The following is a 23,780-nucleotide window of genomic DNA, read 5'->3' on the forward strand; positions in this document are numbered from 1 at the left end:
CAGCACTGTAAAAAGGCGGCACTGTAGAATGACTCCTTAATGACCGCTGTAAAAAGGCATATCAGCCGTTATGAATGGGAAACGCTGGTTTTAATCAGAGTTTAGATTTAAGGCTCAGGTAGTGCTGGGCCATTAATTGAATTGATTTGCCATTCGTGTTGCTCACAATTCTGTTGCAGTACCAAATATTTTATTTAATGTGGCTGCATTGGTTTCCTTTGCTCCTGGCGCGCACAGTTGAGTGCGTTCAGGGCATTTGAGTTAGGGGATGTCAGAGCAGGAGGTATATTCCATAAAAAACAAGAAAATCAAGATTGAAATCGAGAATCGGCCATAAGCTTGAAAACAATTACGATTTTATTTTTAGGCCATATCGTCCAGCCCTAGCCCTAGGCTACATCACGGTCACCCAACTGACTACGATATGAATGTTTTGGAATATTTACCAATTATATAAATAAAGTGGGGAAAGTTGCACTACCCAAATTGTGTGAAAGTTACATTACATGGCAGCAAAATCTCTGTAAAGCTTGGGCCCAGCCAATTTGTGCAACTTAGAATTTCTATTGTACAGTCACTGCAACAGTAGTTTTACTGTTAACATGTTATACTACTGTAGTAGGTTATTGTTTATATCTTTTCATGGTTTATAAAAGAAAACATACTAGCTCATTCCTCCACAGGTGCTTCCTGTCTGGGGAAAAAAAAGCTATTGTCCATTGGGATAAGATTCTTTTAAATGCATCACTAATTTTCTGTTGTAATGATCCCGCTTCTGTTTCCTGATTGCTAGGGTGTAATGGATGAACCAATTTCATTGAATGGAGACAATGCATACAACGCACACTTTGGGGAAAGCATGGCTAACCTTGGAGATATTGATGACGATGGGTATCCAGGTGAGTAATCTGAAATGCAATTGTAAGTTTTTTTTTGTCATAGACCATAAACAGTGGTCCCTTAAAGAGGCTCTGTCACCAGATTTTGCAACCCCTATCTGCTATTGCAGCAGATAGGCGCTGCAATGTAGATTACAGTAACGTTTTTATTTTTAAAAAACGAGCATTTTTGGCCAAGTTATGACCATTTTCGTATTTATGCAAATGAGGCTTGCAAAAGTACAACTGGGCGTGTTGAAAAGTAAAAGTACAACTGGGCGTGTATTATGTGCGTACATCGGGGCGTGTTTACTACTTTTACTAGCTGGGCTTTCTGATGAGAAGTATCATCCACTTCTCTTCAGAACGCCCAGCTTCTGGCAGTGCAGATCTGTGACGTCACTCACAGGTCCTGCATCGTGTCGGCACCAGAGGCTACTGTTGATTCTGCAGCAGCATCAGCATTTGCAGGTAAGTAGCTACATCGACTTACCTGCAAACGCCGATGCTGCTGCAGAATCATCTGTAGCCTCTGGTGCCGATGTGTCCCCGCTCGTCTGACACGATGCAGGACCTGTGAGTGACGACACAGCGTGATCTCTGGAGAACACGGCTGTGTCTGCACTGCCAGAAGCTGGGCGTTGTGAAGAGAAGTGGATGATACTTCTATACACAACGCCCAGCTAGTAAAAGTAGTAAACACGCCCCGATGTACGCACATAATACACGCCCAGTTGTACTTTCACTTTTCAACACGCCCAGTTGTACTTTTGCAAGCCTCATTTGCATAAATACGAAAATGGTCATAACTTGGCCAAAAATGCTCGTTTTTTAAAAATAAAAACGTTACTGTAATCTACATTGCAGCGCCTATCTGCTGCAATAGCAGATAGGGGTTGCAAAATCTGGTGACAGAGCCTCTTTAAGTTACTATATTTTTCTGTTTCGGTATGACCATTGTAACTTCAAAATATTGTAACTTGGGACTATAACTCTCTGAAAAAGTAGTAATAGGTTCCAAAGTCCGCAAAATGTCAACCTAAAATAAGGCAAAAGTTAAAGTGTCCATTTAGGTGACTTTTTAGATTAAGCTGTCATATGTGTGTACATATTTCTGGCCATTATATGACTTGTATTTTATATCAGTTTTCCTCTCTGCAGGCTCTATCTCTAATTCCCAGGTTTCCCTGAGCTAGTTAGTGGATCCTAACTGTTTTTATGTCTCAAATACAAAGCAAACATTGAGAAAAGAAAATCCTGCTCTCCCGTCTTTTTGTAGCACACACATAGAATCTGCAGCATCGTGGAGGAGATTACACAGCAATAATGAGCAGTGTAGCTGCGAATTCAGCACTGGAGTAAGATATAACACTCAAGGCCCTTTTACACCGGCCGATAAGCGGCCGGTGCAGCGAGCGCCGATCAACGAGACATCGTTGATCGGCGCTCGCTTGCTCCTGTCACACGGAGCTATGGATGGGGACGAGCGGTCGTTACTCCGATCGCTCATCCCCATACGTTATTATGATGACGGCAGCGCGTCTCCCTGTTTACACAGGGAGATGTGCTGCCGACAACAATAATCTTTTACTTTTTTTAAATGATACAACCAGCAGATGATCAAGCGTTTGCTCGTTTATCTGCTGACTGTTCCCCTGTTTACACAGGTCAATTATCGGCAACGAGCGTTATATTAACGCTCGTCTGCCCGATAATCGTGCTGTGTAAAACACCCTTTACTATGAGGATCAGCAGCATCTCTGTGTGTGTCTCTCTCTCACTCTACTCTTGCACCCTCTTCCCCCTCCCCTCTCCATTAACCATTGACTTTTAAGGGCACCTGTAACCTGATCTGTCAGTGAGCTAATAGTCTTTCTCAGTTTAAAGAGACGGATTTAGCAGTAAATTTAGTGTGAGTGAACAGTTGGGGGGGGGGGGGGGTGATAAGTGGAGAAAGATGCATTTTTCTCTAATAGGATGCATTACAAGCGTTAATATATTCATTTATGCTATTGATTTATGCAAAGTTTGTTCAAGGCTCAGTCCCTATTTCAGCTGAATAAAAAAAAGGAGATAAATAATACAGATAAAGCAAATTCTTATATATAGGTAGAGGTGCTGGAAGCTGTAAATCACTTTTTATGTTGAGGACTATACAATACTTACAGTGAACAATGAAAATCAGATGGGGCCAACCTCACCTGTAGTTGAAGAAAGTAGATCATCCTTGCAAGGTAGAGTGCTGTACATTACATTTAGCACCTTAGAGTGGCGCTACTACTATTCAGCAAATGTGCTTCAGTAATACAATGCCCACTAACTGTATCTACTTGCCCATAATGCAATACACTGTAAACAATCACAGGCATTTTACTAGTGAAATACGCATTTTGATTGGTTGTGTCTTTGTGAGTGCCACAGATTGACACTGTCTGTGGTGTTGTAAAGGGGGTTTTGCACTGGGCAATTAACGGGCAAACACTCGTTTATAGAACGCTCGTTACCGATAATTGCCCTGTGTAAACGCTCATTTATCAGCTGATTGCATCGTTTTAAAAAAGTTAAATATTATCGTTGTCGGCAGCACATATTCCTGCGTAAACAGGGAGACGAGCTGCCGGCATTATAATAATGTATGGGGACGAGCGATCGGAGTTATGACAGCTCGTCCCCATACATAGCTCCTTGTGACAGGAACAAACGAGCAGCGATCAATGAGCTGTCTCGTTGATCTGTGCTCGCTACATCGGCCAAAATTGGCCGGTGTACTAGGGCCTTAAGTTGAATGTGGTTTTAGGATGAAAATATTGTAACCAGAGGCCAGTGTAACCTGATGGACCACTGCATTGCTTCTTGGGGGAAATGCTGTGCCTCGCGGATCTGATTTCTAGCTTTAGAATTACAAGAAGCATAAAAATAATTAGCACATAGGTAACATCACTAAATATGGATTGAACCCTTAAAAACATACATTTTCTATCAGCCAACACGCTGAAGATTATACTTTGCAGTGATGATCATCTTAATGCAACTTTGTTCCAAATATTGTTTTGGTTTTGGCATTCAAAATTTCTCAGCTGAGGTTTTCCCACAGTATATGGCCTGTATTCAACTTAACTCAAAAAAGCAAGGGATGCCGAGGGGAATCGAAAGCCCCTTCGTTCTACTGGTGGGTCTCAGGACTCAGACCCGCACTCATCACAACTTTTGTGCTGCTGGACAGGTCTCTTGAGTCTTAGAAACCCACCCTTCTATGCAGAAATACCAGGATTTATCCTTAGTATCAGTCAGTAGCATATAATGCGAAAAAGTGAATGTATGATTAAACAATTTGATTAAGGGGAAGTTCTACTTTAAAGGGCATCGCCATCTTCATGTATGTATGTGTGCCTACAGAAATATGCATTAATATAGCAGTAAAATGTAGAGACAGTCTTGGCTTCAGTCCTGCCAAGCCTCATTGACAACTCTCTGACCTCAGTTCATTGACAATTCCGCTATGTCCTGAAACAGACTGGTTGCTAGGGACAGGATACTAGTGAAAATTCAGTTGTTGCTAGGCAATGTATCAAAGGTAACTAAACTTTGAAAAAACTTTTGACATGTCGTTTCTAATCTGCTTTTCTTGGAAAGCCGAGTGAGATGTGAACGGACTCAGACTTTCTATTGAGCCTGTATACCAAGTTGAGAAAAGCCAATCAGAAACAAAGCAGCATATCGCTCACTCAATCGTTTCTGCCGCTTTGCTTTAGCGATCAGTGGGGGTCTCAGTGCTCGGACCTCCACCGATCAAAATTTCTAGCTTGTCACTGTGACATCTCAAAAGCTTTTTGAAACGTTTAGATACCCTTTAACTAGACTGTCAGACATGATGTCTAGCAGAAAGCCAGATTGATACTGAACAGCAGTGAAGAGAAAAAACTGCTTGTCAGTAGTTAAGCTATGCCATGCTCTTTGTCTGCGATATTTAGCAGATTTTTCTAAAAATAAATGTAGGCGGTGGACCTCTCTAAAGTAGCAGTCCTCCAATATGATGATTTTCTAAAACATTCATCCTGCAGCTGTGGAATGTTTCCATTAACAACCTACCTATTTTACATTCCCCACACCTACCAAGCAGATCCATAAGCATAAAACACACATCATTCACGTCAACCTATTGCTTTGCATTTCTTTATTTATTGTCTTTTTTAAACAGATGTTGCAATTGGAGCTCCAAAAGAAGATGATTATGTAGGGGCTGTCTACATTTATCATGGTGATGCAGATGGCATTGTGCCTCAATATTCAATGGTTAGTTTATCATGTTGTCTTGTTTTAAGATTAAGAACATTCTGGAGGAAAACAATTATGTCTTGATATGTTGTTATTTATTTGTAATATAGTGTTTGTTACATTTTGTTTACTGGATACATAAATGTGATTCAGTGCTATTATTTTCTCATTAAACTTTTCCTGTTTTTATGTTGATGGGGTTGTCCCACAAAGGACAATCATCATCTATCCACAGGATAGGCAACAAAACATCTAATCGCTGGGGGCCCCACTGCTGGCTCTCCCACTGATCACTAGAACAGGGTCCTGAGCCCCCCGTTTCTCCTCACAGTGAGGAGTTTGAATAAAACGGTGGTCATGCATGTGCCCTGCCGCTCCATTTAATGTCTATGAAGTGAAAGGAAACAGCCAAGCTTCTTTAAGTACAATGAATATTCTTGAGTTAAATGGGGTGCCCACTTTGGACTATGCATTTTGAGCTGAATTACTTTTAACCCCTCTTTGATATTTTTATTTAGCGGATATCTGGAAGAAAAATTAACCCGGCTCTGAGAATGTTTGGACAGTCAATTTCTGGAGGCATTGATATGGACAAGAATGGTTATGTCGGTAAGTTTAAAAATCACAGCAATCTTTATAGACATAAGGTATTTTTGATAATAATATTTTATAAAGTCCATAACAGTAATGTAAATGAAGGCTTTTGTTATATAAATCATGTCATGAGCCGTTACTATAGAATGGATAGAAAATTCACGTTGTTTATTGTAAAATGTTTTTTTTTTTTTGCTTTTCTAGTTTCAGGATTTGAGCTGTGCAAAATCATAGTGCAGGTTGTACTCTTTACAGGCAATTTACGGATGTGTAGTACAAACCAGCTCTAGTCATTGAATAATACGCTGAATTCCAAGCTGGCATGCTGTTTGTCTTTTTCCTTTGATAATATTAAAAAACACCCATCAGTTGCTTCATTCCCAGACAGATAACCTTTAAACTTCTTCAGTTTGATTGTCCTCCGAGTGGGGAGCACAGAGCTTTAGATATTTATTTTCCATTCGTGTCCTATGAACAGGAAGCTAAACAGCTGCCATTGTCCTATAACTGAATATACAATTGATGTCTACCTAACACTACTTTTCTCTAGAATCCTGGATATATTTTGGATGACAGTAATACCATGATCAGTGTATGGAGCTACTTTTCATCTACCTTTGTTGTACAGCTGTTTAATGTTCCATTAGTATGACCTGGGCTAATGCACCATATACACATGTCACAGAGGCATCCATAGTCAGCTATTAGAAGAGCCTGGAAACTTTCCATTACTCCCTCTTATTTATAAGCTGTGCCACACAAGAATTTTTCTGCTAACTTAATGAAGACAATGGATTACTCAGCAGCTAGAAAATGCAGACGGAGATAAATGAAGAAGCTGTCTTGTACTATTATCAGGTGCTCACGAAACACAATGTCATCAGAGGTTAACTACCTAGTGTAGGGTTATATTCTCCAGCTATAGGAGTATAACTAAAGCCAGATGAAAAAAGTAAATGCCCATTGGATGCTCCTTATTGTAATAACAACCATTTTTTATTTTCTACATGAGTACTGGGTCAAAGTGGAAAGTATTTTTTTGTTATCTGAGTGTTTATTAAAAAAAAAATATTGACAATATTCCACAGTTAAAATCTACATTAGATGATGAATATCCATTTCACTAGTTTTCTTTACTTATCTACTGCAGAATGGCAGATTTAGAAATGTATTTGTCCGTTTTCTGCCTGAATGCCATATTTATGAAGCTCATGTGCCACTTTTTTTTTTTACTTCTGCAACTGTGTCAGTTAAAGTAGGCAGGAATTCAAGTCCTGCTGAGATCAACTCATTTACAGTACTAACTCCACCACATTTATGAGAAAATTAGCCTGCACCACCTTCATAAAGAGGGCGTGCGAGGAGACATACTGGCTCACCACTCACACTGTGCATCACTATTAACAATTCACCCTTAAATCGGTTGTCTGGTGAAATAATATTGATGGCCTATCCTTAGTATAGGTCATTAATATCTAATCAATAAAGGTATGACTCCCTGCACCCCCGCCGATTAGATGTTCGAAGGGGCCACGTTGCTCTGGCGAGCGCTGCTACCCCTTCATTGCATACACAGCTCCATACTGTACAACACTGACACATGTATAGAAGTGGAGCACAGTATTACAGCTTTCACTTAAATGGGAAGAAGCTGTAATACTGTGATCCTCCACTATGAATGTGTTGGCGTTGTACAGTATGAAGCTGTGTACGCAATGAAGGGGAAGCAGCGCTCGCTTCAAACAGCTAATCGGTGGGGTGCCGAGTGTCGGACCCCCACTGATCAGATATTAATGGCCTATCCTGAGGATAGGTCAACAATTTTATTCTACCGGACAACCCCTTTAATCTTTTTATTTACATACATAATTATAAATGAGGAATTACGCTAGTTCCCTAGTACATTGTGGGAGCTCAGATGACAGTTACAGAGTTAGGTTATATGTCTGATAAGGAAATGAAGATAGACCGCTAGATGTTTCCAAAGACAACTTTCGGTTGTTTTTATGTATGTAGAATTCAGAATTAAATATCGCAAAAACTGTATGGAAAAATTTTAGCTTTTACTGAATTGCTCAACATTTTGCGTAGATGTAATTACAGTTTAATTAATTCCATATTGAATACTGCTTCTATATTATTCAGTATATAACATATATCTCGAATTACAACAATTTTGATATAATAGATGATGCTGTGGAGCTTAGGGGACAACATAGTGAAAAAGGAAAAATACAGAGCGGAGAAGTACTTTCATTACAGAACAGTAGGTTAGGGAGCTAAACACTGGGGGGAATATATAAACAGCTGTACGCTGGTATTATGGCATTAAAGTTGCAAATCGTGGCGCATGTCATATTTGCGCTATAATTTGCGTGTTTTCTTTGCTTTACGCCGCGGATGGGGCTTAGTGCAGGGATGCGGGTCCATCTGCAGCCCGACAAATTCACTATAATTTACAGCAGATGTGGATATTCTGCAGTGTTTTAGCAACATAAATTGACATTCTGCCTATTAAGAAAAAATCCATTCAGCAAGCCAATTTCCACACGTCTTTTGTGCAGGTTTTTTTCTGCAGCGTGTGGATGAGATTTGTTGAAAGCTCATCCAATTTGCTGCTACTGTAAACCATGCAGAATTTTCACAAAGAAAATACGGTTGGAAATTCTGCATTGTTGACGCTACTTGTGGCTGTACCATAAAACTATTGAGTCAACTTGCAGAATAAGTGTAGGTTCTAATTTAATTTGTAAGCGTTGCATAAGCACACAATGAGGCCGGTTTCGCACATATAGTTTTGCAGCGTTGTTAGTTAAAAGTCTATAGCAAAATCTGAAAACCTGTACATTTTTGGGCGTTTTTTTGTAGCATTTTTGGGGTCAGTGGGGTTTTTATCAAAACACAGCGTTCTCTAGGTATGGTATTTTCTGGTGTATTTCTCCATAGGCGTCTTAATAAAAATTAAAAAAGACAAGGTAAAAGGCATGTAAAAAACACCACCATATACGGCATAAAAAAAATTCTTCAAATGCCTGGCGTTTTTTACATGAATTTAGAAATTATGAAAAAATAACACTGTGAGGGAGGCATTAAACATAAGGAACAACCATTGTATATGTATAGTTAATGATCTTTTGTTATGGGTAATAAAATGTATGATTCTCTTGCTCATATAAATCCCTGTGGTCGCTCTATGGCTCAGACTTGCTCCTTACTCCTTTCTGCTGACCTTATAACACCATTTAAATTAATAAGGATTGCTGGGGGACTAATGAGCCACTTAGCAGCCTTAATAGGTTAAGTGACTTTGACTTTTATCTCTTTACAGTACCCATTATTTATGGCTGATCATTTGTGGATTTTTTTTTAGATGTGACCATTGGGGCTTTTATGTCGGACAGTGTGGTGCTACTAAGGTGAGAAACAATCGTTTACACAGAAATCTGCAAACCTATATGAGGTCATGAAACACAAATAATTCATTGCTTTGGTATAGTATTTAGATTCATGAGAAAGAAAAGTCTTGATTTTAGCTCGTGCATAGCCAAGAAGTGGATTCCCAATAGCATACATACAATACAAATTGCATAAAATCTGTCACAGATCAACCAGTATACCTTTCCTCTTATCTCAACATATCTTGAGATGTGTGGTGCGAGATGACCAGCTTTAAAAAAAATACTACATGATTTCACGATACTCTGTCGTGAGATGTCTGTGTGGCCACCCAGTGACTGTGATGTGAATTGCAGCCTGTCAAGGATTTTGCTAGCATGTCGAGATATTGTATTGAATTTATTTAATGAGAAATTGGAGTCCTTAATCAATATTAAGCAAAGGTAAGGGTGAACACTTCTGTAGCTATTACAAACAACTGAACTTAAGTTGTTGCAGTGGGATGAACCCTTTATCATCTATCCTCAGGATAGATGATAAGTGTTTGATCGCTGGGGCACCAGCGCTGGGACCCCCACCGTTCAAGAGAATAGGCGTCTCGAGTCCCCTGAAGGAACGGAGAGGCGGTCGCTGCTGCTCCATCCAGCGATCGTCTATCTCCGGCAGTGCCATAGCAAATTAATGGAGCGGCAACTGCCTCTCCGTTTATTCAGGGAACTCAGGACCACCGTTCACTTGATTGGTGGGATTCCCAGTGGTAGGAACCCCAGCGATAAAACACCTATCACCTATCCTGTAAATAGGGGATACGTTGTTGTGGTGGGATAACCCCTTTAAAGGAAAATAGGCCTCATCATAGGGCTAGGCAATTATGACCTAAGTCAAAATCATGATTAATTGAAGATGTAACCTCGACTACGATTATTGAACGATTATTTAGGCCACACCCCTTTTTGCATGCCATGCCCTCTATTTGCATTCTACTCCATTGAATTAACATTTATCCCCTGAGCCTGCTGTATACTACTGTATTTAATATACACCCTGACACTGCCCCCACACAGTATATTGCTCCTATAGTGCTCCCCACACAGTATAATGCCACATAGCTGCCCCCACACATTATAATGTCCCTATATCTGCCCCCACACTGTATAACGCCCACATAGCTGCCCCCACACAGTATAATGACCCTATAGTTGCCCTCCACACAGTATAATGCCCCCATAGCTGCCCCACAGAGTATAATGCCCCCTTAGCTGCCCCCACACAGTATAATGCCCCCATAGCTGCCACCGCACAGTATAATGAACCCCATAACTGTCCTCCACACCGTATAATGCCTTCCTATAACTGCCCTCCACGCAGTATAATGCCCCATAACTGCCCTCCCCACAGTATAATGCACCCATAGCTGCCTCTACATAGTATAATGCCCCCATAACTGCCCTCCCCACAGTATAATGCCCCCATAACTGCCTCTGCACCGTATAATGCCCTCATAACTGACTTCCACGCAGTATAATGCCCTTATAGCTACCCTCACACAATATAATGCCCCCATAGCTGCACCCCACACATTATAAAGTCCCCAGTAGCTGCCCCCACGATGTATCATGCACTCACAGCTGCCCCCAATAGTGCCTGATAAAAATAATAACATACATATTCAGCTAACCCCGTTCTAATGACGAGTGAAGGAGACCGTTCTGCTCTTCTGGTCTGCAGCTCGGCGCAGACAGGTGCGGTGACATCACTGCTTTGCATCCAGCGATACATAGTGAATGATAGTGCAGGGACCTTACTGTCCCCTGTTCTCCCATTGGATTCAACTGTATCTGCGTCCTGAAGATACAGATACAGTTTAAACTGGGAGAAAAAAATGGATAAAATCGAATAATTGATAAACTCATCATTAGTAATATGCATAAGCAACACCCTTTTTAGAAAATATTTCATACTGGTCCCTGCTCACTGTTCAATTCAGGGCTGGGTCTCACTACTGTAACCATTAATATAAACAATCTTTGCTGTAGATTCCCCTTTATCTTTCAACCCTCTTCTAATTGCCCTGTCTTTCACATGGTTGTCATTGCCTGGAGTCAAAAATATTTAGAGGAGAAAGTATTTTTTTTCTTGCATATAACAGCTAGTCCATGTAAATAAGTCCACCTTATTTATGTGAGAGATTTATGTTAAATGGAACATTTTGTAACAGCTTCTTCTCCTTTGTGAACTTAGGTGATCATGTATGTGATTTTGTGGTGATGTGAAATGTATATAATAATCAAATTAAATAATTCATAGAAAGGATAGAACAACCAAAGTGTAATCTATGTGTAATGGTTTTAGTATCCTTTTGCATTCTACTGGTTGTCACAAGATTTATACGTACAAACACAGAACATCAAGAATTCCCTTGTAAATATTTCCAGGGTCAGAAGTTAGAAATATCTTCCACAAAATAGACAACCATAATCTTTGTACTGTGGAAAAAAAGACAAAATTTTTGAAGGGAGTCTGTCACCAGGATAGTCCCATTTAACTTATCACATCTAACAGCTGGCTAAAAAAAAAACAATGGAAACCAACGGCGCCCGATAGAACCTATTGACTTGTTTTTATTTTACCAGACAATTTTGCCATTGTTTCGGCAAACAGAATACATGCTGCCCCATTTTGTCTGTGATAATCGATCGAAATCTGCGTAGGAGGCCCTTAACAAAGTCTCTGACACAGATGGGAACAGAGCCTTAACCTTTTCCCGCCCCATGATGAAACTACGTCATGGAGTGTGGGGGTGAAGTATGGAGCGGGCTCATTCGCTGAGCCCGCTCCATATGCTGCAGGTGTCAACTGTGTATCACAGCTGACACGCTGCTCTAACGGGCAGGAACAGAAATCGTTCCTGGCCTGGCCGTTTAACTAGTTTAGCTAGTTAAATACTGCAGTCAATAGTGACCACAGCATTTAAACCATTAGAAAGAGGGGGGTGGCCACCTCTGACAGCCCATCCGACAGTCCATCGGCACAGATTGTTGTAATGGCAGCCCGGGGGCCTAATGAAGGCCCCCAGGTTTGCCTTCTATCTTTCTGTAAAAATGAGAATATACTGCATACATTAGAATTGCAGTGTATTGTGCCAGTGATCTAATGATCGCTGGTTCATGTCCCCTAGTGGGACCAATTAAAATTGAAAAAAAATGTTAAATCCATTTTTCAGGAGTGCAAAAAAAGTATTAAAAAAAAAACACTTTTCCAATTTTTCCCCAAGCACAATGTAAAAAATAAACAAAATTGGTATCGCTGCATCCGTAAAAGTCCAAAATATTACAATATAACATTATTTAACTCGCACAATGAATGGCGTAAAAAAATTGAAAACACCAGTATCGTTGTTTTTTTGGTCACCTTAGCGCTCCAAAAAAATATAATAAAAAGTGATCAAAAAATTGTGTGTACCAAAAAATGCTACCATTAAAAACTACAGTCCATCCTGTAAAAAAATAAGACCTCACAGTGCTCAATCCATGGAAAAAGAAAAAAGTTACAGCTCTCAGAATATGGTGACTCAAAACAATATTTTTTTAACAAATAGTTTTTTCTTTGTAAAAACTAGTAAACCATAAAAAAATCTATATAATTTTGGTATCACCGTAATCATATTGCGCTGCAGAATAAAGTTAAGGCTACATTCACACAACAGTGAAAAACGTTTTCAGAACAGTGAAGTTCTATGGGTGTATTCACATGGCCGTTTTGTTAACGGCCCGTTAATATATGGCATCAAAAAATAGGACGTGTCCTATTTTTGACTGTTTTCATGGACAGATGGCTCCCATAGAAGTCAATGGACCAGTTTTTACCGGCTGTCACACGGACATTTTCAGAACAGTGAAGTTCTATGGGTGTATTCACATGGCCGTTTTGTTAACAGCCCATGAATATTAGCCATTAAAAAATAGGACGTGTCCTATTTTTGACTGTTTTCATGGACAGATGGCTCCCATAGAAGTCAATGGACCAGTTTTTACCGGCCGTTTTTGAGGAAACAATCTTTATAACGTCCGGGAAAATCTGATCCTGGTCGAGGCCTCCCCTTTGACTACTTTGAGCGCTGAGCCCGTGGAAGCCCTTGACATTACGGACAGTGAAATCAGGGCTTTCAACAATGGAATCCCCGGCCAGAGCATCGCAAGATCTCTGGCCAGGGACTCCTGTCCTGTAGAAAGCACCCCTCCATGTAGATAGCACCCCCTACCTGAAGACAGCAAAACCCCCATCCACCGTGGATAGTGCCACTGTAGCTTGCTGTAGGAGCTGGATGCCCGGCAGCCAAACCCCACTCAGGCAGGGGATTCCCCTCCTGGAGAAGCCCCCAGCGTCACTATCCATATATGGACAGTGACGTCAAGTGGTTACTCCTGGAGCGGAATCCCCGGCCCGCTCTGGCAGGGGATTCCGCTCCTGGAGAAGCCCCCGGCATCACTATCCATATATGGACAGTGACGTCAAGGGGTTACTCCTGGAGCGGAATCCCCGGACCGCTCTGGCAGGGGAGTCCGCTCCTGGAGAAGCCCCCGGCGTCACTATCCATATATGGACAGTGACATGAAGGGGTTACTCCTGGAGCGGAATACCCGGCCCGCTCTGGCAGGGGATTCCGCTCTCCTGACATCACCGTCCATATATGGACAGAGACGTCAGGAGCTCCGTCTATGAGGAATCCCCGGCCAGAGGGATTCTACTCCTATAGTGAGCTACAGTGGTGCTATCTACAAGGGAGGCGGGTGGTATTAACAAGGGGGGGGTTCTATCTACAAGGTGGTGCTATCTACAAGGTGGTGTTATCTACAGGGGGCGTGTTATCTACAGGGGGTGCTATCTAATGGGCGAGGTGCTATTTGGGGGGTGTGGCACTATCTACAGGGGATACTTTGGTGCTATCTACATGGGCACTGTGGCACTATCTACAATGGGCACTGTTACAATATGTGGGCACTGGCACTTTATATGTGGGCACTGGGGCACTATCTACAATGGGCACTGTGGCACTATGTGGGCACAGGCACTTTATATGTGGGCACTATGTCACTTTATATGTGGGCACTATGTGGGCACTGTGGCACTATATAGTGGGCACTGTGGCACGATGTGGGCACTGTGGCATTATCTACAGTGGGTACTGTGGCACTACCTACAGGGAATTGCAGCACTATCTACATGGGTACTGTGGTGTTTTCAGGGGGTTGGGACAAAAAAAACCTGCATCCTTTTTTTTAATGATCATGATAAACGGACAGACGGACTGGAAATGGATGAAAAATAGAGACACACTGATGCAAAATGGCCATGAAAAACTGACAGTTGATCCGTATTTAATGGCCATTTTTTTCACTGTCGTGTGAATGTAGCCTAAGTTATTGTTTTTACTACACTGTAAAAGCCGAAAAAACTAAACCCACAGAACAATGGAGGAATTGCAGATTTTTTTCGAATTTCACTCCGCAATGATTTTTTTTTCCATTTCCCAGAACATTATATGGTACTTTAAATAGAGCCAATAGAAACTACAACTTCCCCCGCAAAAAATAAGCCCTCACACCAATCCATTGACGGAAAAATAAAAAAGTTATAGCTCTTGGAAGGCGGGGACTGAAAAACGAAAACATAAAAATGAAAAATGTCTAGGTCTTTAAAGGGTTAAACTATATTTGCCATAATAATATGTAAATAGTCACATTGTAGATAGCTACTTTTCCTTCTTATAACCGCCATACCTGCTGTGTGGCTGTTGTGATGTCTTCCAGATTGTGTACAATACAGAACAGTTTCTAGAAGTAGCCAAATTATTTTATTATTACTTTTATTTATAGTGCCCTTCACCATTCACTTAAAATAGTATCATGAAGGTTTTATCAAATGTACGTATGATGTGCAAAGCATATACTAGGGTGCTATCTTCCTGTCTGTCTCTATTCATCTACTGTCTGTTTCTTACACTTCTTGAGTCTTGACAGAATTTCCAAAGTCAAATACTGACTCATTAAGACAAGCAACCAATGACTTTTCAACCCTTCCTTGTTTCTAAAGCTCACTGGGGCAATATAGCAAGAGGTTTACATTAGTTTTCTGGCGTAAGAAAGTCGCATATTTTGGCACATGCTATGGTTGCGATCAAATTTGTGACTTAACTTTTATTGCCACTTTCCAAAGTGGCGTAGATTTCAGTCTGTGGAGCATAGCTAGGTAGATGCCCATGCTGGGTCTCTACCTTGCCCCCCTCCCCTTACCTGATCTTAGTACCCTTTACCCATTGGAAACATTAAAAAAAATATATGAGATATATATATATATACACACACACACTAAATCTCACCGCTCCTCCTCCCTGCCAGGTTCCCTCCGGCTCCCTCTTCATGTGGTGGCTCATTTCAGGAACTGACACAGGGCGGCATCAGTAGCTATGCGATGATGCAGCACTGATGACGCTGGGTGCTGCGTGGCATAGGTGCTAATGCTGCCCGGCGTCAGTACTTTGAATGAACTGCCGCATGAGGAGGCGGCCAGCAGACAAAGATGTGACACACGGCCAGCGGATAGATGCAACACATTTTTTGAGAGGCGTTCACCTCTTAATAAATGTGTTGCATCTCACACAAGCGAATTGGTTATTAGAACTGGCGCATGAAACGCCAGTCTTAATGAATCTGCCCGACTATCTCTTGTGCTGAAACCTGAATGTCTCCGATCTCTCGGATTGCTATTTATTCCTTCTTTGAACTATCCTTTGAGCTTTGGCTGTCAGACATGCTGAATTTGATTTTTCTTACATTCTGTTTAGTCCATGGGAGTTAAATGTTTGTAGTGAGGCCATGAATTGCATTAGTCCCACTCTGGAGATTACTGAGGTGAATCTGACTTTGTAATTTGTGCAATTTTCCTCTCTGGCTCTTACAAGCAAACAATTACGGAAATTGAGTTTCATTAAGCATCTTTATCCTCTTGGGGTGAGAACTGTTGGAAAGCCGCCAAGTTCTTTGTCATTCATTTGCTGACCTTTCCCCTTCCTAGTGATACGGATGATGCACGAGGATGTTGACAACAATACACTATGGGAAACATAACTAAAAATGGGGATGTTGGAAAACATAGTGTTGTAGTCTAGTTATAAAGTGGCAGATTCTATTTGATAATACATTCTCTATTACAGTGTTGACTATTACATTGTTATGATTGTTTTTATTTTGAGTCATATAAAGCTGTCTCTATATCTTTTTGTTCCTTATACCGGATTTTAAGGCAGCCCAATAGGGAGCTAACTTCACAGATTAATATAAAGTTCACGTTCCTTTTTCCTAAATGCGCTATTATTTCTTGCTTATTTTGTCATTTCATTGAACTGTGAGTTCACATGTGTGTTTCATTTTCCTGGCCGTGGTAATATGTTAGCATGGGCCAAATGCTAAAGATTTTGAATTGTACAATTTTTGAAAGTTGTGTTCACCAGTGAACTTTTCTAGTACACCTGCACTGGTATTGTCAAATCAGTGTGTTCTGACTTCTCTTACTATAGGTTCTATCGTATCGTAGCGTACCCCATTCTTTTTACACAAAATTGCCTTAGGGGGGATTCACCTAGGTGTCAAAATGAGCAGGCAGACGTAATCCATATGATATGGAATAGTCCTTGGCTACGGAGATATTGGAGGGAGTTCTTTGATTGGGTCTTTATATGGCCTTAATTTACCTATTACTCCACTTTTCTGTGTATTATGCTATGTTAAGATCTGCTTGCAAACGATGACCTTAAACTTGTAGTACCTGTAGGATACTAACTTTTCATACAACTTATGCTAATCTTACAGTATACCTGACCTATGTATATATATATATATATATATATATATATATATATATATATATATACACATGCATATTTATACATTTACTTGCTGTTAAAATCTTGTTGTTTTATCAATTCAAATTGTGTGTGAATTTAGAGGATGAAGAGTGAGAGAGCCAGACACACTGCCCACAGAAGTCTATAGAGAAGAAAGGAGGAGCAAGAGGAGGGTGCAGGGACAGATAGACACAGAAACACAGACATGTAGCAGCTGCTGTTAAGATTTATACATCATCCCAGTGCTGGATTCTTAGCTACACTGCTAATTACCGTTGTATGATCTTTTCCATGCTGTTGCAGCTTCTCTCTCTCTCTCTCTCTCTCTCTCTCTCTCTATCTATATATATATATATATATATATATATATATACATACACTACCGTTCAAAAATTTAGGGTCACATTAAATTAATCAGTGTTAGAAGGCTAATGGATGATTAGAAAACACTTGAAAACCCTTGTGCAATTATGTTAGCACCGCTGTAAACAGTTTTACTGTTTAGAGGAGCTATAAAACTGACCTTCCTTTGAGCTAGTTGAGAATCTGGAGCATTACATTTGTGTGGCTTCGATTAAACTCTCAAAATGGCTAGAAAAAGAGAGCATTCATGTGAAACTCGACAGTCTATTCTTGTTCTTAGAAATGAAGGCTATTCCATGCGAGAAATTGCCAAGAAACTGAAGATTTCCTACAACGGTGTGTACTACTCCCTTCAGGGGACAGCACAAACAGGCTCTAACCAGAGTAGAAAGAGAAGTGGGAGGCCCCGCTGCACAACTGAGCAACAAGACAAGTACATTAGAGTCCCTAGTTTGAGAAATAGACGCCTCACAGGTCCTCAACTGGCAGCTTCATTAATAGTACCCGCAAAACGCCAGTGTCAACATCTACAGTGAAGAGGCGACTCCGGGATGCTGGCCTTCAGGGCAGAGTGGCAAAGAAAAAGCCATATCTGAGACTGGCTAATAAAAGGAAAAGATTAATATGGGCAAAAGCACACAGACATTGGACAGAGGAAGATTGGAAAAAAGTGTTATGGACAGACGAATCGAAGTTTGAGGTGTTTAGATCACACAGAAGAACATTTGTGAGACGCAGAACAACTGAAAAGATGCTGGAAGAGTGCCTGACGCCATCTGTCAAGCATGGTGGAGGTAATGTGATGGTCTGGGGTTGCTTTGGTGCTGGTAAAGTGGGAGATTTGTACAATGTAAAAGGGATTTTGAATAAGGAAGGCTATCACTCCATTTTGCAACGCCATGCCATACCCTGTGGACAGCGCTTGATTGGAGCCAATTTCATCCTACAACAGGACAATGACCCAAAGCACACCTCCAAATTATGCAAGAACTATTTAGGGAAGAAGCAGGCAGCTGGTATTCTATCTGTAATGGAGTGGCCAGCGCAGTCACCAGATCTCAACCCCATAGAGCTGTTGTGGGAGCAGCTTGACCGTATGGTACGCAAGAAGTGCCCATCAAGCCAATCCAACTTGTGGGAGGGGCTTCTGGAATGAATTCTCCCGATTACCTCAGCAAATTAACAGCTAGGATGCCAAAGGTCTGCAATGCTGTAATTGCTGCAAATGGAGCATTCTTTGACGAAAGCAAAATTTGAAGGAAAAAATTATTATTTCAGATAAAAATCATTATTTCTAACCTTGTCAATGTCTTGACTATATTTTCTAGTCATTTTGCAACTCATTTGATAAATATAAGTGTGAGTTTTCATGGAAAACACAAAATTGTCTGGGTGACCGCAAACTTTTGAACGGTTTATATATATATAAAAAAAAAAAAATGGATAGAGATAGGAGAGCAGGATTCTTCTCTAAGTTTTCAGTTTATACAAGCGGTTGGACACCACCCACTAGCTCAGAGACAACTGATAATTAGAGATAGAGCCTGCAGATGGGAAAACTGCTAAATATATGCATATATAAGTCATACCAATGGCCTAGAAAAAGGAGAGGTATGACCCATAAATTTGAGGCACAATGTCTTAGCACCTGCTCATGTTGTAACATATTGATTTCAAGATAAATGGTATTAAAATACAGATGATTGTAGTGTTATTCTAATACTATACAGTATATTGTATACGTTGATGTGACGACTCTACACTGTATACTGTCTGTATAACCATTTCTATGAGGTGATTGTGATGCTCTGTCCTTTTCTTGGAAAAATAAAAAAAAAAATAACAATATTTTGGAGAATCTGAATAAAAATTATCTGATATGAAAATGTCTTGTGACATAGTTACATAGTTACATAGTTAGTACGGTTGAAGAAAACACATGTCCATCAAGTTCAACCAAGGGATGGGAAAGGGGAAGGGAAAAATTTCTACACATTGACATAGTAGCTGATATTTTTTCGTTCTAGGAAATTATATAAGCCTTTTTTAAAGCCATCTACTGTAGCTACCGTGACCAGCTCCTGCAGTAGACTATTCCATAGATTCACAGTTCTCACAGGCTTGTCGCCTCTGCAGATTGGACCTTTTTTTCTCCAGACAGAGGGAGTGCCCCCTTGTTTTTTGAGGGTGTTTTACATGTAATAGGATTTCACCATATTTTTTGTATGTGCCATTAATATATTTATATAAGTTAATCATGTCCCCCCTTAGTCGTCTTTTTTCAAGTCTAAATAGGTTTAGTTCTTTTCATCTTTCCTCATAACTTAGATTCTCCATGCCCCTTATTAGCTTTGTTGCTCTTCTTTGTATTTTTTTTCTAACTCCTGGGCATCTTTTCTATGAACTGGAGACCAAAACTGAACTGCATATTCTAGATGAGGCCTTACTAATGCTTTGTAAAGTGTTAATATTACATCCCTGCCATGCCATGCCTCTTTTAATACACGACTATAACTTGCTGGCCTTTGAAGCAGCTGATTGACACTGCATGCTGTTATTTAGTCTATGTTCTACAAGACCACCCAGATCCTTCTCAACAAGTGACTCTCCCATTATGGCTGCCCCTAAGACATATCATGCATGCGGATTGTTGGTACCCAGATGCATAACTTTACATTTATTTAAGTTAAATCTCATTTGCCAAGTGGATGCCCAAACAGTGTGTCCAAATCAGCTTGCAATTTACGAACATCTTCCATAGACTGATCATTACTACATAGCTTGGTGTCATCTGCAGAAATAGAAATAGTGCTATTAATCCCATACTCTACATCATTAATAAATAGGTTGAATAATAGTGGTCCCAGCACTGAACCCTGGGGTACACCACTTATAACCGGGGACCATTCAGAGTAGGAATCATTGACCACAACTCTCTGGATACGGTCCTTGAGCCAATTCTCAATCCAATTACAAACTATACTTTCTAAGGCTATAATCCTTAATTTACCCATTAGACGTCTGTGAGGGGCAGTGTCAAATGCTTTTGCAAAGTCCAAAAACACTATATCCACAGCATCCCCTCTGTCTAGGCTTCTGCTCACCTCTTCATAGAAACAAATCAGGTTGGTTTGACGAATTCTGTCCTTAGTAAAACCGTGCTGGCTGTCACTAATAACACTATTTTTTGTCACATAACCCTGTATATAGTCCCTCAATAGCCCCTCAAACATTTTCCCCACGATGGATGTTAAAGGGAATGTGTCGCGAATTAAACCTTTTTTTTAAGTGTCGTTACTTATTTCTATTATATTTTTTAAGTTTTTTGCTGTGTTTTTTTTTTCTTCCACATGGTGGAAAGTATTAAAAATTAAATAATAATTTGACATGTTTTCCTAGTTTGGCCACCAGGGGGGGGCGGCACTTCCCAGAATTACAGCAAGGTGAATAAGGCAAAGCAACCTGACTCACAGCTGCCGTAAATATGGGAGGAAATCTCACCCCCCCCCCTCCTACAAGCCAGGAAAAGTTGTCTTCAAATTGCTAAGCAGGCTGCCATTTTGAGTGTGAATCTGCAGCTGGCAGAAGTTATAGGACTCACCAAAAGGCTAAGGGTATGTTCACACGCTTACTAAACAAAAGGAAACTAGCTCCTGATTTTCAGCCATTTTTTAATCAAACTCGTGTTTTTTACAGCCGTTTTTGGAGCTGTTTTTCTATAAAGTCAATGAAAAACGGCTCCAAAAACATCCCAAGAAGTAATGTGCACTTCATTTTTGGAAAACGACCACGTAAAAAACGCCCTGTCTGAACAGAACGCCGTATTTCCCATTGAAACCAATGGGCAGATGCTTGTAGGCGTTCTGCTTCCGATTTTTCAGCTGAAAACATTGTGTGTGAACATACCCTTAGAATGATGAAAGTGAAGTGAATGACTTTTCAGTTGACCGGTTCACACGGCGTGTATTTGACACTTTTTTTTTTGCACATTTTACTTGCCAAAAACCACATTAAAAAAACGCTTGATTACACTTGATTTTGCGTGTTTGGGGGGATTTGTGAGTGTGTGTGTGGGGGGGGGGGGGTGGTGCTCGCCGCTGATTCTTCAAAGCAGCTGATAAGCGGCTATGAAGTATCAGCGGCGCCCATGCACACTCCGCTCTGACTGACACACACACACACACACACACACAAAAAAAGTCTTAAAGGGTCGTCCAGGAAAACATGGCGCCGCACCTGTCCTCAGGTCGTGTGTGGTATTATAGCTCTGTCCTATTCACTTCAATGGAGGTGAGCTGCAATACCAGACACAAGCTGAGGACAGGTGCGGCACTGTGTCTCCAATCCGGACACCCCTTCTGTCCAGAGATGACACGACGGGGGAGGTGGGTGTCAGAGCCACCCACCGCCATCACTGCAGACTGAACCACACAACTACGGCAAGAGGGCAGGGCTTGTCCTGAGTGCACTGTCTCTTGTTATGGACAGATTTATAGTCATATGAACCCCGTCTGCATCAGAACCGGTAACCTAGGTCCGATCACATGACAGAGGGGGATCACCAAAAACTCTCTGCACCCTCAGCCCATCCATCCAGCCCTTTCCTGGTTATATCTGCTTCTGGGAAAGCTGCGTGACCACCATTACCCCTCCTACTGGAGTGTGTTTGGGGATGTGACTAATGAACCTCTCACACTCCAGTAGGAGGGGTAATTAGGTCACCCAGCTTTCCCAGACCCCTGAACGGTAAATCTCTCTAGTTGTACTGAGACTGTTTGGGGATGTGACTAATGAACCTCTCAGTCTCAGCACAACTAGAGAGATTTATCGTTCAGGGGTCTGGGAAAGCTGGGTACCACACTAACAGCGGGCATATTGTTTATCACCCAGCTTTCCCAGGACAGTTACATCATGTGTCCTTTATACAGAGTCTCCTGCACGACTACAGGGGGGCCCGTCGGGTGGGGGGGGTCGTCGGGGCGGGGGCCGTCAAGTGGGGGGGTGTGTCGGGTGGGGGGGCCCGTCGGGCGTCACGAGAGCGGCGGTCTGTAAGAAAGGGACAGACAGAGACACACACCTTACCTGCAGTGCAGCTGGTCTTCATAATGGCGCCTGCTATCTCCCTACAAACAGCTTCTCTGCTGTGTGACTGCTGTGTGACTCTGACCTGCGTCTGCGCAGTACAGAGCCAGAGAGCAGAAGCAATGGACGGGTGTCGTTCATTGACTCCTATGCATTGTAGCTGCCGTATTCCATCTCTGTATGTCTCGTTAATCGACACATACAGAGATGAAAAAAAAAATGCCAGCCCCCATAGAGAAGTAAAAGAAAGAAAAAAATAAAAAGTACAACACAAAAACACAAATAAATAAAATTTATTTTAATGACATACTAAAAGCAATATTATATAAAAAATAATAATTTTGTGACACCTTCCCTTTAAGCTTACTGGTCTATAATTAACCGGGGAAGACCTAGAGCCCTTTTGGAAAATAGGCACCTCATTTGCCCTGCGCCAGTCCCTTGGCACTATACCAGTCACTAGAGAATGTCTAAATATTATGAAGAGGGGGACAGAAATAACTGAACCAAGCTCTTTAAGAACTCTCGGGTGTAACCCATCTGGTCCCGTGGCCTTGTGCACATTTATTTTATTTAGCTTAGCTTGCACCAAATTTACATTTATCCAATTCAGTATATTAATTGATGTATTAGGCTGGGTTCACACGACCTATTTTCAGACGTACTGGAGGCGTTTTACGCCTCGAATTACGCCTGAAAAAACGCCCTTAATACGCCTACAAACATCTGCCCATTGCTTTCAATGGGAATTACGATGTTCTGTTCCCACGAGCCTTTATTTTACGCTTTGCTGTAAAAAAACGGAGCGTAAAAAGTCGCTCCGTAAAAAGAAGTAGCATGTCACTTCTTGAGGCGTTTTTTGGAGCTGATTTTCCATTGGGCTGGGTTCACACGACCTATTTTCAGACGTAAACGACGACGCGTAAATGGACTGCCCCGGCAAAGAAGTGCAGGGCACTTCTTTGCCACGTAATTTGAGCTGTTCTTCATTGAACTCAATGAAGCACAGCTCAAGATTTACGAGCGTCTCAGACGCCTCGTAAATTACGAGGAGGAGCATTTACGTGTGAAACGAAGCAGCTGTAAACAGTCTGTCTTTTCACATGTAAATGCCTCTCATCGTGTGAACATACACTTGAACACTATGAAAAACGCCTCAAAAAACGTCTGAAAAGAAGCCTCAAAAGAAGCTCCAAATTTCATTCTCAGCTTCAAAAACGCCTGAAAATCATAGGCTGTTTTCTCTGAAATCAGCTCCGTATTTTTCAGACGTTTTTTGTTAGGCCCCA

The 23,780-nt window shown here is 41.2% G+C and overlaps 1 protein-coding gene across 1 annotated transcript in view; it reads left to right on the forward strand.

Moving 5' to 3' along the window:
• Positions 1 to 23,780, forward strand: part of ITGA9 (integrin subunit alpha 9) — a 492,766-nt gene that overhangs the window by 138,486 nt on the left and 330,500 nt on the right. The window contains exons 10-13 of the mRNA XM_075826987.1: positions 794 to 899; positions 5,077 to 5,171; positions 5,672 to 5,762; positions 9,118 to 9,163. Coding sequence (XP_075683102.1) covers positions 794 to 899; positions 5,077 to 5,171; positions 5,672 to 5,762; positions 9,118 to 9,163 — 338 coding nt within the window. The remainder of the gene's footprint in view (positions 1 to 793; positions 900 to 5,076; positions 5,172 to 5,671; positions 5,763 to 9,117; positions 9,164 to 23,780) is intronic.

This window comes from Rhinoderma darwinii, chromosome 5, assembly GCF_050947455.1.
Source record: "Rhinoderma darwinii isolate aRhiDar2 chromosome 5, aRhiDar2.hap1, whole genome shotgun sequence".
Lineage (NCBI taxonomy): Eukaryota > Metazoa > Chordata > Amphibia > Anura > Rhinodermatidae > Rhinoderma > Rhinoderma darwinii.